The 16,631-nt window shown below is 43.9% G+C and overlaps 5 protein-coding genes across 5 annotated transcripts; all 5 read left to right on the top strand.

Moving 5' to 3' along the window:
* The first annotated feature begins 860 nt into the window (after positions 1-860).
* Positions 861-1,400, top strand: LOC123327464. The gene has a single exon (XM_044923884.1). It carries the CDS (start codon positions 861-863, stop codon positions 1,398-1,400), a length of 540 nt encoding a protein of 179 aa, XP_044779819.1.
* Positions 1,401-2,707: 1,307 nt separating this feature from the next.
* On the top strand, positions 2,708-4,569 carry LOC123327463. The gene is made up of 2 exons (XM_044923883.1): positions 2,708-3,287; positions 4,367-4,569. The coding sequence occupies exons 1-2, from the start codon at positions 2,708-2,710 to the stop codon at positions 4,567-4,569; spliced, it is 783 nt and encodes a 260-aa protein (XP_044779818.1).
* A 3,329-nt stretch (positions 4,570-7,898) lies between these two features.
* Positions 7,899-8,438, top strand: LOC123327462. The gene has a single exon (XM_044923882.1). The coding sequence runs from the start codon at positions 7,899-7,901 to the stop codon at positions 8,436-8,438; it is 540 nt and encodes a 179-aa protein (XP_044779817.1).
* Positions 8,439-13,829: 5,391 nt separating this feature from the next.
* Positions 13,830-14,369, top strand: LOC123327461. Its single transcript, XM_044923881.1, has one exon. The coding sequence runs from the start codon at positions 13,830-13,832 to the stop codon at positions 14,367-14,369; it is 540 nt and encodes a 179-aa protein (XP_044779816.1).
* Positions 14,370-15,676: 1,307 nt separating this feature from the next.
* LOC123327460 lies at positions 15,677-16,225 on the top strand. The gene has a single exon (XM_044923880.1). The coding sequence runs from the start codon at positions 15,677-15,679 to the stop codon at positions 16,223-16,225; it is 549 nt and encodes a 182-aa protein (XP_044779815.1).
* The last annotated feature ends 406 nt before the right edge of the window (positions 16,226-16,631 follow it).

Below are 16,631 nucleotides of genomic sequence, written 5' to 3'. Positions count from 1 at the left end.
GCTCTCAACTGCACTTGGTCACCTCTCGGTTTGCAAATCAACTGCAACTTAAGAGGTCGAGGTCGTCCGGCTCCGTCACTGGAATCGGGGATTCCAATTTCGCGACTGATGGATTCTCGGTAGGAATTGCGATTCGGTCTGTCACTTCGGACTTCTCAACGAGCATAACAGCAGTTATCGCTCGTTATCGCTCGCCCAATATCACGGATCGCCAGTCAAGTTCTAATGTGGACATTGGGGACTGGAAGATTCCAGAAACCCTGCAGCTCGCCGACCCGGAATTTCATAAAGCTCAGCGTGTTGACATTTTAATAGGAGCTAGCCTGTTTTATGAGCTGCTGTGCGTAGGTCAGATAAAGTTGTTGCCAGGACTGCCCCTGCTTCAAAAAACTCGTCTGGGCTGGGTTGTGTCTGGAGGCTGTGCGCGCCCTTGCGGTAGCGCCTTAATAGCTTCACGCGTTCCTTCTTCAGCCAGCAAGGAAAACATATTTGTGGCAAATAGGGTTGCTGCCATTCAGGAGCTGACAGATGTCACGGCTTGGCGTTATGTTCCAACAGCTTTAAATCCGGCTGACATCTTATCCAGAGGATCCCTGCCGTCTGAGCCTAGCGAATCGTCACTCTGGGCGCATGGACCCGCCTATCTTACGGAGCCTGAAAGAGATTGGCCAACAGCTGTTTGTCCTGACAAAACAATTATTTCGCATTACCATGAAAGCGATCTTCATGCCGGACCTCGAGCTCTTCTGGGTGCAAGTCGATCCCAATATTGGCCTATTGGGGGGAGGAAGACGGTTACCAAGGCCGTGAACAGGTGCATCAGATGTTTTCGGATTAAGCCGCGGCTGATAGAGCACATAATGGCGGACCTTCCCAAGGAGCGCTTGGAAGGATCTCACGCTGTTGAGATTACTGGTATAGACTTCTGTGGACCCTTCTTTCACAAGTCGGATACTTGCAACAAGCCCGCGGTTAAATGCTACGTCTGCGTATTTATATGCTTTGCAAGCAAGGCACTGCACCTGGAGCTGATCAAGGATCTCTCGACAGTTGCGTTTCTGTGCGGACTCAAGAGGTTCATATGCACCCGGCGGAAGCCGAAGCAAATTTGGTCAGACAACGCCACCAACTTTGTCGGCGCCAAAAATGAACTTCTGGAACTTCGAAGGTTATTTCTCAGCAGCGACCATCAAGGCTTTGTTCAGAATTTTTGCCTTTCGGAGACGATTGACTGGCGGTTCATCCATCCACGGTCGCCCCATTTCGGTGGACTTTGGGAAGCAGCGGTGAAAACGGCCAAACATCATTTCTACCGCGCTGTGGGTACGGCGGTTCTGACCTTCGACGAGCTGAGGACGCTGGTGTGCCACATCTCGGCAATTATTAACTCCAGACCTTAAGTTCCCATTTCAGAGAACCCTGCCGATCTGGATGTCCTCACTCCGGACCATTTTCTCAATGGTGGTCCGCCTTCGTCGTTTGACGAGCCAGATATAATGGGCCTAAACTATAATCGGCTTGACTCTTGGCAGCGCATCTCCTTTCTTCAGCAAATAATTTGGTCGCGATGGAAGGAAGAGTACTTGACGTTGCTCCAGCAGCGTTCCATGTGGCGCACCTTAAAACCTGGCGTAGCCGTGGACAACGTCGTTCTTGTTAAGGACGAGAATCTACCCCCAATGAGATGGCCTTTGGCGAGAGTCATGCAGTTGATTCCTGGCAGAGACGGCGTCGCTCGAGTTGCAGAATTGAGGACCGCGTCTGGAGTAATAAGGCGGGCAGTTAACAAGCTGTGTCTGCTTCCCCTTGAGGACTCTGTTGGAAGCCAAGCTTCCAATGGGGGGAGGATGTTGGGTCATGCAGCCGCCTAATGCAGTAGACTAATCTCATATTCTTTAATATTATAAGCCAAATTAGTCAGTGGTAGCAGTTGCGATGCCCATAGTGCAAACCGCTGTTCTCGCACGCATTTATCTGTACGGCGCTCATTCCTTGTTTGTTGTTGTTAGCTACCTACGTTAAGCTTGGGCCCTGCATTTCGGCTGTCTGCCCCGCCAGTTGCCAATTCTTCGTGTTTCGGAAAAGACCAAACTTACGCATTCAATTATCGCTATATAATAACAATTATATAGCGAAAATTTTATTTGCGAATAACCATTCGCAAAATAAACAGTGTCGTAATAAAAACAAACTTTCTTCGGTTTTTTATTATTCGCAACAGCTATTGAAAAAGCTCAATAGCTAAACAACTTACTTATTTTAAAAATATAACGAATTATTTAGATACGAACCTCTAATTCCTTGATCCTTGATTAACGACATCATTTGTGCTAATTTTACATACAAGCAGCTCCTGAAACTATATCGCAAGTCATCTAGCTTATTCGCTCCCAGAGGGTACATGTAATTAAAACAAAACCATTACAAGTTTTTCGTTATTTGTAAACACAATGGGCATAAGTTTAAATTAGCAATAACGATGACGTGGCCAAGAATAGAACTGACTTAATATCAAATGGACCACTCAATACCGACCGCCGAAGTGTGAAGACGTTTTTTATCGAGCTCCGCACAAAATCGGCTGTTTTGAGTGAAGTGAACGCCAAATAAAGTAAACTAAATTAAAAATCCGAAAGCGAAAGAGACGCTCTATGCGATGCAAGATCGCTTAAATATATAGTGATTTGTTATCTTAAATTATAAAACTATGAGTCAGAACGACACTCGCGCTCAGCGACAGCGCGAGCAAGACGAACGTCGGCTCTCAATTCAACGCAACAACGCGTACTTCTCCTACGTCTCACCGATAATCCCAAACGCAGACATCGAGCGGTCAATAACCCATAGCCCAAGAAACCTTCTTCTACCAACAAATCAAGAAAGGGCGCGCTCCTGCTCCCCCGCTCTCTTAGTTTCGACAGAAGCCCCGCTACCTCCAACAACAACAGCTGGAGATAGACCGACAGCCCGCTCTACCTCGTCATCGGCTGCACCCGCTCACGCTCAGACTGAGTCAGCGAAAGCTAAACCGCAAGCAATAAACGGTACTGCTGCACTACCAGCAAGACAAAACGAAAACGTAAACAAAAAAGCTGTGTCGACCTGGCAGACTGGAATGGACCGCTACATTACAATAAAGCGAAAGCTCAGCCCGGAAAAATCAGATCTGGAAAACAAGCCGAAAAATACACGCGACAACTCTACCTTGATCAAAAATGTAGCCCCTGCAAATACCAACAGATTTGCCTTGCTGGTAGATACCGCTGAGGACGTACCGCTGGGATCCGGTGATATCGAACCGAAGAAAACAAAACCTCCGCCAATATACATCCGCGAGAAGAGCACAAGCGGTTTTGTAAATACTTTGATTGGCCTTATTGGAAAAGATAGCTTTCATATAATTCCCCTCGTAAGAGGTACTATCAATGAAATCAAACTTCAGACGAAAACGGAGGACAACTACAGAAAAGTCACAAACTATTTTACCGCACAAAAAATAGGCTTCTACACCTACCAGCAAGGGCCTGCAAGTAGTCCTGAAGGGCATTGAGTCTGATGTTACGCCCGAAGAGATAACTGAGGCGCTAAAGGAAAAGGGATTTTACGCCAAAAGCGTGTTCAATATCAAAAACAGAAACAGGCAGCCCCAACCACTCTTCAAGATTGAGCTTGAACCAGAAAACAAGCCTCCTAGAAAAAACGAGGTTCACCCAATTTACAAACTCCAGCTCCTTCTGCACCGTAGGATCACGGTAGAAGAGCCGCACAAGCGTAACCACACGAGGTCGTATTGTACACTTCGCCCGGTGTGCGTAGTCTGTGGAGATCTCCACGACTCCAAACAGTGTCAAACTAGAAAAAAAATGCATGCGAGAAAAAATGCAATAACTGTGGGGGCAATCACACAGCAAACTACAGAGGCTGTCCAATCTACAAAGAGCTGAAAATCCGTCTTCACAAAAGAACGAACACGGCGCGGGCACACCAAGGAACAGCTACGCTGATACCATCAGAGACAAATCCTGAAGTAATTTTCTCGAAAGCAGCTAGTTTCGCTCCCTGGCCTACATCAAACACTAACAAGACAACATTTGCAAACGTTTTAAAATCAGGTATGACGCCTCCAACCCAAAATTCCCGAACTCCACATCAAGTGCACACAAAATTTGACACACAACGAAACTATAACCCAGCTGCGCAGCAGGAAACAAAAACTGAAGCTTTGATGCAAGCCTTACAACAGAGCATGATGGAATTTATGACATTTATGAAGACCACCATTCAAGACATGATGCGTAATCAAAACCTTTTGATACAAATGCTTGTAGCCCAACAATCAAATAAATAATGGTTACCTTACGCATAGCTACGTGGAACGCCAATGGCGTCTCACAGCGCAAACTTGAGCTAGCTCAATTCCTGCATGAGAAGCATATCGACGTAATGCTTCTTTCGGAAACTCATCTCACAAGCAAATACAATTTTCAAATAAGAGACTACCATTTCTACGGTACAAATCATCCCGAATCATCAACATTCAGCTGGATGTCAACACTCTCCTTACACTAGCGGCCGTATATTCGCAGTTACGAAAAATATTTTCCGCAGTTTGGTTAAAGCTGAATGTCTGCCGGATCTGTCATCTGATCACTCGCCTGTACTAATTCACCTCCGCCGGTACGCAGAAAACGTGAAACCACCATTCAGATTGACTTCTCACAAAACAAACTGGCTCAGGTATAAAAAATATATAAGTTCACATATTGAGCTAAGCCCAAAACTCAATACTGAATCTGATATAGAGAGCTGCACGTGTGAATTGCAATCCATCCTTACTGCAGCAGCTCTTACTGCAACACCCAAAATAACAAATAATACAATTAAGTCAAAAAAGACCAACGTACAAATCGAGCAACTCGTCCACGTAAAACGACGCTTACGCAGAGAATGGCAATTTTCCAGATCACCAACTGCAAAACAAAAGCTAAAAGTAGCCACACGGAAACTGGCCAACGCTCTGAAACAAGAAGAGGACGACGATCAGCGCCGATACATAGAGCAACTCACACCAACAGGCACAAAACAAAAGTCACTGTGGCGAGCCCACTCAACTCTTCGCCCACCGACTGAAACCGTTTTGCCGATAAGGAATTCCTCAGGTGGCTGGGCCCGTAGTGATGAAGACAGAGCCACCACATTTGCCGCTCACCTACAAAATGTGTTCACGCCAAACCAGGCTACTAGCACATTCGCGCTACCGTCCTATCCCGTAAACCGCCACCAGCAACGCACCCCAATTGTGTTTCGTCCTAAAGCTAACTAACTAAAATAATTAAAGACAATCTCAGCCCGAAAAAATCCCCCGGCTGCGACCTTATAACACCGGAAATGATCATCCAGCTGCCACATTCTGCAGTTCGCTACATAACCAAGCTCTTTAATGCCATCACCAAACTTGGTTACTTTCCACAACGATGGAAGAGGTCGATTATCATAATGATTCCAAAGCCTGGTAAGAACCACACAGTCGCTTCATCTTACAGACCAATAAGTCTACTCTCATGTATTTCGAAACTATTCGAAAAATGCCTGCTGATCCGACTTAATCAACATCTGATATACCACAATATAATCCCAGCCCACCAATTTGGATTTCGCGAAAGCCATGGAACCATTGAACAGGTGAATGTTATTACAACGGAAATAAGAACTGCATTTGAATATCGCGAATACTGTACAGCAGTATTTTTAGACGTATCCCAAGCATTCGACAGAGTCTGGCTCGACGGCCTAATGTTTAAAATTAAAACATCCCTACCCGAAAGCACACACAAACTTCTAAAGTCTTACCTCTATGACAGAAAGTTTGCAGTGCGGTGCAACACTGCCACTTCCACTGATCATACAATTGAGGCTGGAGTCCCCCAAGGCAGCGTTCTTGGGCCAACCTTATACCTCGTCTATACAGCCGACATCCCTACAAATAGTCGCTTAACGGTATCCACATTTGCCGACGACACAGCTATCCTTAGCCGTTCAAGGTCCCCTATCCAAGCTACAGCACAGTTGGCACTGTACCTCATCGACATTGAGAAGTGGCTCTCTGACTGGCGAATAAAAGTAAACGAGCAAAAATGCAAGCACGTGACGTTTACGCTAAACAGACAAGACTGTCCTCCGCTCTTGTTGAACAACATACCACTCCCGAAAGCAGATGAGGTAGCGTACCTAGGAGTACGCCTTGACAGAAGACTCACATGGCGCAGACACATTGAAGCCAAAAAAACCCAACTTAAACTCAAAGCCAACAACTTACACTAGCTCATCAACTCTGGTTCTCCGCTCAGCTTAGATCACAAGGTCTTGCTCTACAATTCTATATTGAAACCTATCTGGACCTATGGCTCACAGTTATGGGGCAATGCCAGCAACAGCAATATTGACATCATACAGCGAGCACAATCAAAAATTCTGAGAACCATCACTGGGGCACCGAGGTACGTTCGGAGTGAAAACATCCAAAGAGACTTAAATATCCCATCAGTTACAAACGCAATCACGGAACTTAAGGAAAAATACCATAGCAAGCTTTACACGCACCCCAACCACCTAGCGCGAGGTCTAATCCAGCTCAGCAGCCGTTCCCGTCTCCGGCGAAAGGACCTACCAACCCAGCGAATAAATTATTAGGGCCGTTTAATCATAGAACAGTTGGAAAAATAATACAACTGTTCAAAAAATACTTGTTATAGTTAAGATTTTTAAACTTATTGTTAGTTCTTATACAAGAAGATTCAATAAATAAAAAAAAGCAAAGTAAAAAAAAAAAAAAAAAAAAAAATGGACCACGTCATCAATATATGAATACCGTCTCTGCGACGTAGATTTCCTACGAATTGGAATTTTATATTAAATTCGACATTGTCAATATTTTTATGAAGTAAATTTTGTGTTCACCTCAGCATCGTTAGTAATGTATTAGCAAGTGTTTTAAATTTCATGTTGTTAGTTAATTACCGCTAATTAATATTAATTATTTTTTGATTTTGATTGTCGATTTTCAAAACAACATAAGACTTATTTAAAAAATATAACGAATTATTTAGATACGAACCTCTTATTCTTTGGTCCTTGATTTACGACATCCCTTGTTCTAATTTTACATCCGCGCAGATCCTGAAACTACATCGCAGGTCATCTAGCTTATTCGCTCCTAGAGCGTAAATGTAATTAAAACAAAACCATTACAAGTTTAGTGTTATTTGTAAACACAATGGGCATAAGTTTTAATTAGCATTAACGATGACGTGGCCAAGAATAGAACTGACTTAATATCAAACATCAATTATGAATACCATCTCTGGTACGTAGATTTCCTATGAATTGGAATTTTATTTAAAAAATTCGATATTGTTAATATTTTTATGAAGTAAATTTTGTGTTCACCTCAGCATCGTTAGTCATGTATTAGCAAGTGCTTTAAATTTCATGTTGCTAGTTAATTACCGCTAATTAATATTAAATATTTTTTGATTTTGATCGTCGATTATCAAAACAACATAAGAACTTATTTTAAAAATATATCGAATTACTTAGATACAAACCTCTTATTCTATGGTCCTTGATTTATGACATTCTATTTGCTGATTGTACATTTGCATAGCTCCTAAAATTACATCGTAGGTTATCTAGCGTATTGGTTTTCAGAGGAAACTTATAATTGAAACAAAACAATTATTTCGCATTACCATGAAAGCGATCTTCATGCCGGACCTCGAGCTCTTCTGGGTGCAAGTCGATCCCAATATTGGCCTATTGGGGGGAGGAAGACGGTTACCAAGGCCGTGAACAGGTGCATCAGATGTTTTCGGATTAAGCCGCGGCTGATAGAGCACATAATGGCGGACCTTCCCAAGGAGCGCTTGGAAGGATCTCACGCTGTTGAGATTACTGGTATAGACTTCTGTGGACCCTTCTTTCACAAGTCGGATACTTGCAACAAGCCCGCGGTTAAATGCTACGTCTGCGTATTTATATGCTTTGCAAGCAAGGCACTGCACCTGGAGCTGATCAAGGATCTCTCGACAGTTGCGTTTCTGTGCGGACTCAAGAGGTTCATATGCACCCGGCGGAAGCCGAAGCAAATTTGGTCAGACAACGCCACCAACTTTGTCGGCGCCAAAAATGAACTTCTGGAACTTCGAAGGTTATTTCTCAGCAGCGACCATCAAGGCTCTGTTCAGAATTTTTGCCTTTCGGAGACGATTGACTGGCGGTTCATCCCTCCACGGTCGCCCCATTTCGGTGGACTTTGGGAAGCAGCGGTGAAAACGGCCAAACATCATTTCTACCGCGCTGTGGGTACGGCGGTTCTGACCTTCGACGAGCTGAGGACGCTGGTGTGCCACATCTCGGCAATTATTAACTCCAGACCTTAAGTTCCCATTTCAGAGAACCCTGCCGATCTGGATGTCCTCACTCCGGACCATTTTCTCAATGGTGGTCCGCCTTCGTCGTTTGACGAGCCAGATATAATGGGCCTAAACTATAATCGGCTTGACTCTTGGCAGCGCATCTCCTTTCTTCAGCAAATAATTTGGTCGCGATGGAAGGAAGAGTACTTGACGTTGCTCCAGCAGCGTTCCATGTGGCGCACCTTAAAACCTGGCGTAGCCGTGGACAACGTCGTTCTTGTTAAGGACGAGAATCTACCCCCAATGAGATGGCCTTTGGCGAGAGTCATGCAGTTGATTCCTGGCAGAGACGGCGTCGCTCGAGTTGCAGAATTGAGGACCGCGTCTGGAGTAATAAGGCGGGCTGTAAACAAGCTGTGCCTGCTTCCCCTTGAGGACTCTGTTGGAAGCCAAGCTTCCAATGGGGGGAGGATGTTGGGTCATGCAGCCGCCTAATGCAGTAGACTAATCTCATATTCTTTAATATTATAAGCCAAATTAGTCAGTGGTAGCATTTGCGATGCCCATAGTGCAAACCGCTGTTCTCGCACGCATTTATCTGTACGGCGCTCATTCCTTGCTTGTTGTTGTTAGCTACCTACGTTAAGCTTGGGCGCTGCATTTCGGCTTTCTGACCCGCCAGTTGCCAATTCTTCGTGTTTCGGAAAAGACCAAACTTACGCATTCAATTATCGCTATATAATAACAATTATATAGCGAAAATTTTATTTGCGAATAACCATTCGCAAAATAAACAGTGTCGTAATAAAAACAAACTTTCTTCGGTTTTTTATTATTCGCAACAGCTATTGAAAAAGCTCAATAGCTAAACAACTTACTTATTTTAAAAATATAACGAATTATTTAGATACGAACCTCTTATTTTTTGGTCCTTGATTTACGACATCCTTTGTTCTAATTTTACATCCGCGCAGCTCCTGAAACTACATCGCAGGTCATCTGGGTTATTGGCTCCCAGAGGGTACATGAAATGGACCACGTCATCAATTCATGAATACCGTCTCTGGGACGTAGATTTCCTACGAATTGGAATTTTATATTAAATACGATATTGTCAATATTATTATGAAGTAAATTTTGTGTTCACCTTAGCGTCTTTAGTCATGTATATCTATTAGCAATTATTTTAAATTTCATGTTGCTAGTTAGTTACCGCTAATTAATATGAAATATTTTTTGATGTTGATTGTCGATTATCAAAACAAAATAAGAACTTATTTTAAAAATATAACGAATTATTTAGATACGAACCTCTTATTCTTTGGTCCTTGATTTACGACATCCTTTGTTCTAATTTTACATCCGCGCAGCTCCTGAAACTACATCGCAGGTCATCTAGCTTATTGGCTCCCAGAGGGTACATGTAATTAAAACAAAACCATTACAAGTTTAGTGTTATTTGTAAACACAATGGGTATAAGTTTTAATTAGCATTAACGATGACGTGGCCAAGAATGGAACTGACTTAATATCAAATGGAACACGTAATATTTTTATGAAGTAAATTTTGTGTACACCTTAGCATATTTAGTCATGTATATCTATTAGCAATTGTTATAAATTTTATGTTGTAGTTAATAACCGCTAATTAATATTAAATATTTTTTGATATTGATTGTCTATAATCAAAACAACATAAGAACTTATTTTAAAAATATAACGAATTATTTAGATATAAACCTCTTATTCTTTGGTCCTTGATTTATGACATCCTTTTCGCTGATTGTATATTCGGATAGCTCCTAATATTACTTCGTAGGTCATCTAGCGTATTGGCTTCCAGAGGGTACATGAAATTAAAACAAAACCATTACAAGTTTAATGTTATTTGTAAACACAATGGGCATAAGTTTTAATTAGCATTAACGATGACGTGGCCAAGAATGGAACTGACTTAATATCAAATGGACCACGTCATCAATTCATGAATACCGTCTCTGGGACGTAGATTTCCTACGAATTCGAATTTTATATTAAATTCATCTACATCTATTAGCAATTATTTTAAATTTTATGTTGCTAGTTAATTACCGCTAATTAATATGAAATATTTTTTTGATTTTGATTGTCGATTATCAAAACAATATAAGAACTTATTTTTAAAATATAACGAGTTATTTAGATACGAACCTCTCCTATTGGCTCCCAGAGGGTACATGTAATTAAAACAAAACCATTACAAGTTTAGTTTTATTTGTAAACACAATGGGCATAAGTTTTAATTAGCATTGACGATGGCGTGGCCAGGAATAGAACTGACTTAATATCAAACATCAATTATGAATACCATCTCTGGTACGTAGATTTCCTATGAATTGGAATTTTATTTAAAAAATTCGATATTGTTAATATTTTTATGAAGTAAATTTTGTGTTCACCTCAGCATCGTTAGTCATGTATGAGCAAGTGTTTTAAATTTCATGTTGCTAGTTAATTACCGCTAATTAATATTAAATATTTTTTGATTTGATTGTCTATTATCAAAACAACATATGTACTTATGTTGGGTCATGCAGCCGCCTAATGCAGTAGACTAATCTCATATTCTTTAATATTATAAGCCAAATTAGTCAGTGGTAGCAGTTGCGATGCCCATAGTGCAAACCGCTGTTCTCGCACGCATTTATCTGTACGGCGCTCATTCCTTGTTTGTTGTTGTTAGCTACCTACGTTAAGCTTGGGCCCTGCATTTCGGCTGTCTGCCCCGCCAGTTGCCAATTCTTCGTGTTTCGGAAAAGACCAAACTTACGCATTCAATTATCGCTATCGTAAAAGAATAACAATTCGCAAAATAAACAGTGTCGTAATAAAAACAAACTTTCTTCGGTTTTTTATTATTCGCAACAGCTATTGAAAAAGCTCAATAGCTAAACATTTGCTGACCCCGACGTGATAGTGTTAATTTGCATGCATTAATTAATGCACTTATCTCGTTTATAAATAAATATAAATACATTAAATCGCAATCGGTTGGACAAGTGAGTGGAGATTTCGGTGATAGTGGCTGTGTTTAAGCGAGCTAGCATGGTATATATACATACATTGCTACATATATCGTTGCGTGCATTGACCCCGCTTGCATTTTCGGCATCTATTTTGTGCTCATCTTCCCGCTGAACCGAATCAAAGGAGATTTGTTGCTACGCCCGCTGAAGGTGAAAAAAACAGGGTGACCTTTTTAAAGCGCAAAGCCAATGCGCTGTTCAGCAGGTTTCAGAGGCTACAAACGTCGCTGTCTATAGAGACGCTTAGCGGATACGACGAACCCACTCTTACGGTGAGGCTGGAGCAGATTGATGAGCTGCAAGGTGCCTTCAATGTTCTGCATACAGAACTGGAGGAATTGGACTTCGACGAAATTGGCAGTGAAATGAGCGAGTCTTTCGATGAATTCATCGTTAGTGTGCGCGCAGAAATAGCCAAACGCAATGTGCATTTCGCGCCGCACTCAACGCTTGCGGAAGGTGTTGTGCCCCACCAGTGTAGTGGTCCTCAAACGCAGCCGCGGCCGAGGCCGATGCCGTTGCCGCCTGTGCAGCTGCCAACGTTTGGCGGAGGCTACGCAAACTGGGCTGATTTTTACTCCGTGTTCACGAGCATAATCGACAGCCATCTGGACCTCTCCAACATTGAGAAATTTCAACATCTGCGGTCATGTTTGAGGGATTCAGCGCTGGAAACTATCCGATCATTGGAGATTTCAAACAGCAATTACGAAGCGGCTTTAGAGAATCACCGAGATTCTGGGTTTAAAGGTAGTACGGAATGGTTCAGTGGCATCGCTTCGGGAATTGTCGGACAAGTTTAACGCTCACATTCGTGCGTTGAAGGGCTTGGGCACCACTGAGCAAATCGCTGGCTGCATCATAGTGCAAGTGCTGCTGCAAAAGCTGGATGCGGCGAGCCAAGCTAAGTGGGAGGAGCGCTTGGAGGATCCGGTCTTTGCCAACCTTATTCCGTCGTGGGAATCGATGGCTGCATTCCTGGAACAGCGATGTAGGACTTTGGAGGCCGTGGATTGCGCCATGGCAACCTATGCGCCAGGCGTTCAGGTGGGCAGAAATCGTTCGACGCTAGTTGCTACCACCCTAAATTCTCTTGGTTGCATGCTTTGCCATAGTGCAGAGCATGCCATATATTATTGCCAGCAATTTAGAGACTTAGCGCCAGTAGATCGTCTGCGCGAGGCAGAGACTAGCACTATGCCTAAATTGCCTAAAGGCAGGTCATCAGCTACGGCAATGCAGCTCGAGCCGCTGCCGCACCTGTGGAATCAGGCATCATACGCTGCTCCATCTGGATGGTCGGCCTTCCTCGCAGCCACGTGTTCCGGTGTCTTCAAGCTACCGCACTGAGCCTTCTGCCCCGCTTTCGAATTCTTCTACTCTAATTGCCCAGGATCTCGGTAGTGACCTTGTGCTGCTAGCCACTGCAACCGTTCTAGTGCAGAATCGATCGGGACTGTTCGTTCCCTGCAGGGCCTTGTTAGATTCTGGCTCTCAACTGCACTTGGTCACCTCTCGGTTTGCAAATCAACTGCAACTTAAGAGGTCGAGGTCGTCCGGCTCCGTCACTGGAATCGGGGATTCCAATTTCGCGACTGATGGATTCTCGGTAGGAATTGCGATTCGGTCTGTCACTTCGGACTTCTCAACGAGCATAACAGCAGTTATCGCTCGTTATCGCTCGCCCAATATCACGGATCGCCAGTCAAGTTCTAATGTGGACATTGGGGACTGGAAGATTCCAGAAACCCTGCAGCTCGCCGACCCGGAATTTCATAAAGCTCAGCGTGTTGACATTTTAATAGGAGCTAGCCTGTTTTATGAGCTGCTGTGCGTAGGTCAGATAAAGTTGTTGCCAGGACTGCCCCTGCTTCAAAAAACTCGTCTGGGCTGGGTTGTGTCTGGAGGCTGTGCGCGCCCTTGCGGTAGCGCCTTAATAGCTTCACGCGTTCCTTCTTCAGCCAGCAAGGAAAACATATTTGTGGCAAATAGGGTTGCTGCCATTCAGGAGCTGACAGATGTCACGGCTTGGCGTTATGTTCCAACAGCTTTAAATCCGGCTGACATCTTATCCAGAGGATCCCTGCCGTCTGAGCCTAGCGAATCGTCACTCTGGGCGCATGGACCCGCCTATCTTACGGAGCCTGAAAGAGATTGGCCAACAGCTGTTTGTCCTGACAAAACAATTATTTCGCATTACCATGAAAGCGATCTTCATGCCGGACCTCGAGCTCTTCTGGGTGCAAGTCGATCCCAATATTGGCCTATTGGGGGGAGGAAGACGGTTACCAAGGCCGTGAACAGGTGCATCAGATGTTTTCGGATTAAGCCGCGGCTGATAGAGCACATAATGGCGGACCTTCCCAAGGAGCGCTTGGAAGGATCTCACGCTGTTGAGATTACTGGTATAGACTTCTGTGGACCCTTCTTTCACAAGTCGGATACTTGCAACAAGCCCGCGGTTAAATGCTACGTCTGCGTATTTATATGCTTTGCAAGCAAGGCACTGCACCTGGAGCTGATCAAGGATCTCTCGACAGTTGCGTTTCTGTGCGGACTCAAGAGGTTCATATGCACCCGGCGGAAGCCGAAGCAAATTTGGTCAGACAACGCCACCAACTTTGTCGGCGCCAAAAATGAACTTCTGGAACTTCGAAGGTTATTTCTCAGCAGCGACCATCAAGGCTCTGTTCAGAATTTTTGCCTTTCGGAGACGATTGACTGGCGGTTCATCCCTCCACGGTCGCCCCATTTCGGTGGACTTTGGGAAGCAGCGGTGAAAACGGCCAAACATCATTTCTACCGCGCTGTGGGTACGGCGGTTCTGACCTTCGACGAGCTGAGGACGCTGGTGTGCCACAACTCGGCAGTTATTAACTCCAGACCTTAAGTTCCCATTTCAGAGAACCCTGCCGATCTGGATGTCCTCACTCCGGACCATTTTCTCAATGGTGGTCCGCCTTCGTCGTTTGACGAGCCAGATATAATGGGCCTAAACTATAATCGGCTTGACTCTTGGCAGCGCATCTCCTTTCTTCAGCAAATAATTTGGTCGCGATGGAAGGAAGAGTACTTGACGTTGCTCCAGCAGCGTTCCATGTGGCGCACCTTAAAACCTGGCGTAGCCGTGGACAACGTCGTTCTTGTTAAGGACGAGAATCTACCCCCAATGAGATGGCCTTTGGCGAGAGTCATGCAGTTGATTCCTGGCAGAGACGGCGTCGCTCGAGTTGCAGAATTGAGGACCGCGTCTGGAGTAATAAGGCGGGCAGTTAACAAGCTGTGTCTGCTTCCCCTTGAGGACTCTGTTGGAAGCCAAGCTTCCAATGGGGGGAGGATGTTGGGTCATGCAGCCGCCTAATGCAGTAGACTAATCTCATATTCTTTAATATTATAAGCCAAATTAGTCAGTGGTAGCAGTTGCGATGCCCATAGTGCAAACCGCTGTTCTCGCACGCATTTATCTGTACGGCGCTCATTCCTTGTTTGTTGTTGTTAGCTACCTACGTTAAGCTTGGGCCCTGCATTTCGGCTGTCTGCCCCGCCAGTTGCCAATTCTTCGTGTTTCGGAAAAGACCAAACTTACGCATTCAATTATCGCTATATAATAACAATTATATAGCGAAAATTTTATTTGCGAATAACCATTCGCAAAATAAACAGTGTCGTAATAAAAACAAACTTTCTTCGGTTTTTTATTATTCGCAACAGCTATTGAAAAAGCTCAATAGCTAAACAACTTACTTATTTTAAAAATATAACGAATTATTTAGATACGAACCTCTAATTCCTTGATCCTTGATTAACGACATCATTTGTGCTAATTTTACATACAAGCAGCTCCTGAAACTATATCGCAAGTCATCTAGCTTATTCGCTCCCAGAGGGTACATGTAATTAAAACAAAACCATTACAAGTTTTTCGTTATTTGTAAACACAATGGGCATAAGTTTAAATTAGCAATAACGATGACGTGGCCAAGAATAGAACTGACTTAATATCAAATGGACCACTCAATACCGACCGCCGAAGTGTGAAGACGTTTTTTATCGAGCTCCGCACAAAATCGGCTGTTTTGAGTGAAGTGAACGCCAAATAAAGTAAACTAAATTAAAAATCCGAAAGCGAAAGAGACGCTCTATGCGATGCAAGATCGCTTAAATATATAGTGATTTGTTATCTTAAATTATAAAACTATGAGTCAGAACGACACTCGCGCTCAGCGACAGCGCGAGCAAGACGAACGTCGGCTCTCAATTCAACGCAACAACGCGTACTTCTCCTACGTCTCACCGATAATCCCAAACGCAGACATCGAGCGGTCAATAACCCATAGCCCAAGAAACCTTCTTCTACCAACAAATCAAGAAAGGGCGCGCTCCTGCTCCCCCGCTCTCTTAGTTTCGACAGAAGCCCCGCTACCTCCAACAACAACAGCTGGAGATAGACCGACAGCCCGCTCTACCTCGTCATCGGCTGCACCCGCTCACGCTCAGACTGAGTCAGCGAAAGCTAAACCGCAAGCAATAAACGGTACTGCTGCACTACCAGCAAGACAAAACGAAAACGTAAACAAAAAAGCTGTGTCGACCTGGCAGACTGGAATGGACCGCTACATTACAATAAAGCGAAAGCTCAGCCCGGAAAAATCAGATCTGGAAAACAAGCCGAAAAATACACGCGACAACTCTACCTTGATCAAAAATGTAGCCCTGCAAATACCAACAGATTTGCCTTGCTGGTAGATACCGCTGAGGACGTACCGCTGGGATCCGGTGATATCGAACCGAAGAAAACAAAACCTCCGCCAATATACATCCGCGAGAAGAGCACAAGCGGTTTTGTAAATACTTTGATTGGCCTTATTGGAAAAGATAGCTTTCATATAATTCCCCTCGTAAGAGGTACTATCAATGAAATCAAACTTCAGACGAAAACGGAGGACAACTACAGAAAAGTCACAAACTATTTTACCGCACAAAAAATAGGCTTCTACACCTACCAGCAAGGGCCTGCAAGTAGTCCTGAAGGGCATTGAGTCTGATGTTACGCCCGAAGAGATAACTGAGGCGCTAAAGGAAAAGGGATTTTACGCCAAAAGCGTGTTCAATATCAAAAACAGAAACAGGCAGCCCCAACCACTCTTCAAGA

Source organism: Drosophila simulans, unplaced genomic scaffold (genome assembly GCF_016746395.2).
Source record: "Drosophila simulans strain w501 unplaced genomic scaffold, Prin_Dsim_3.1 Segkk8_quiver_pilon, whole genome shotgun sequence".
NCBI lineage: Eukaryota > Metazoa > Arthropoda > Insecta > Diptera > Drosophilidae > Drosophila > Drosophila simulans.
Note: the sequence above shows the minus strand (reverse complement) of the source record. Positions and strands in the feature narration are given on the sequence as shown.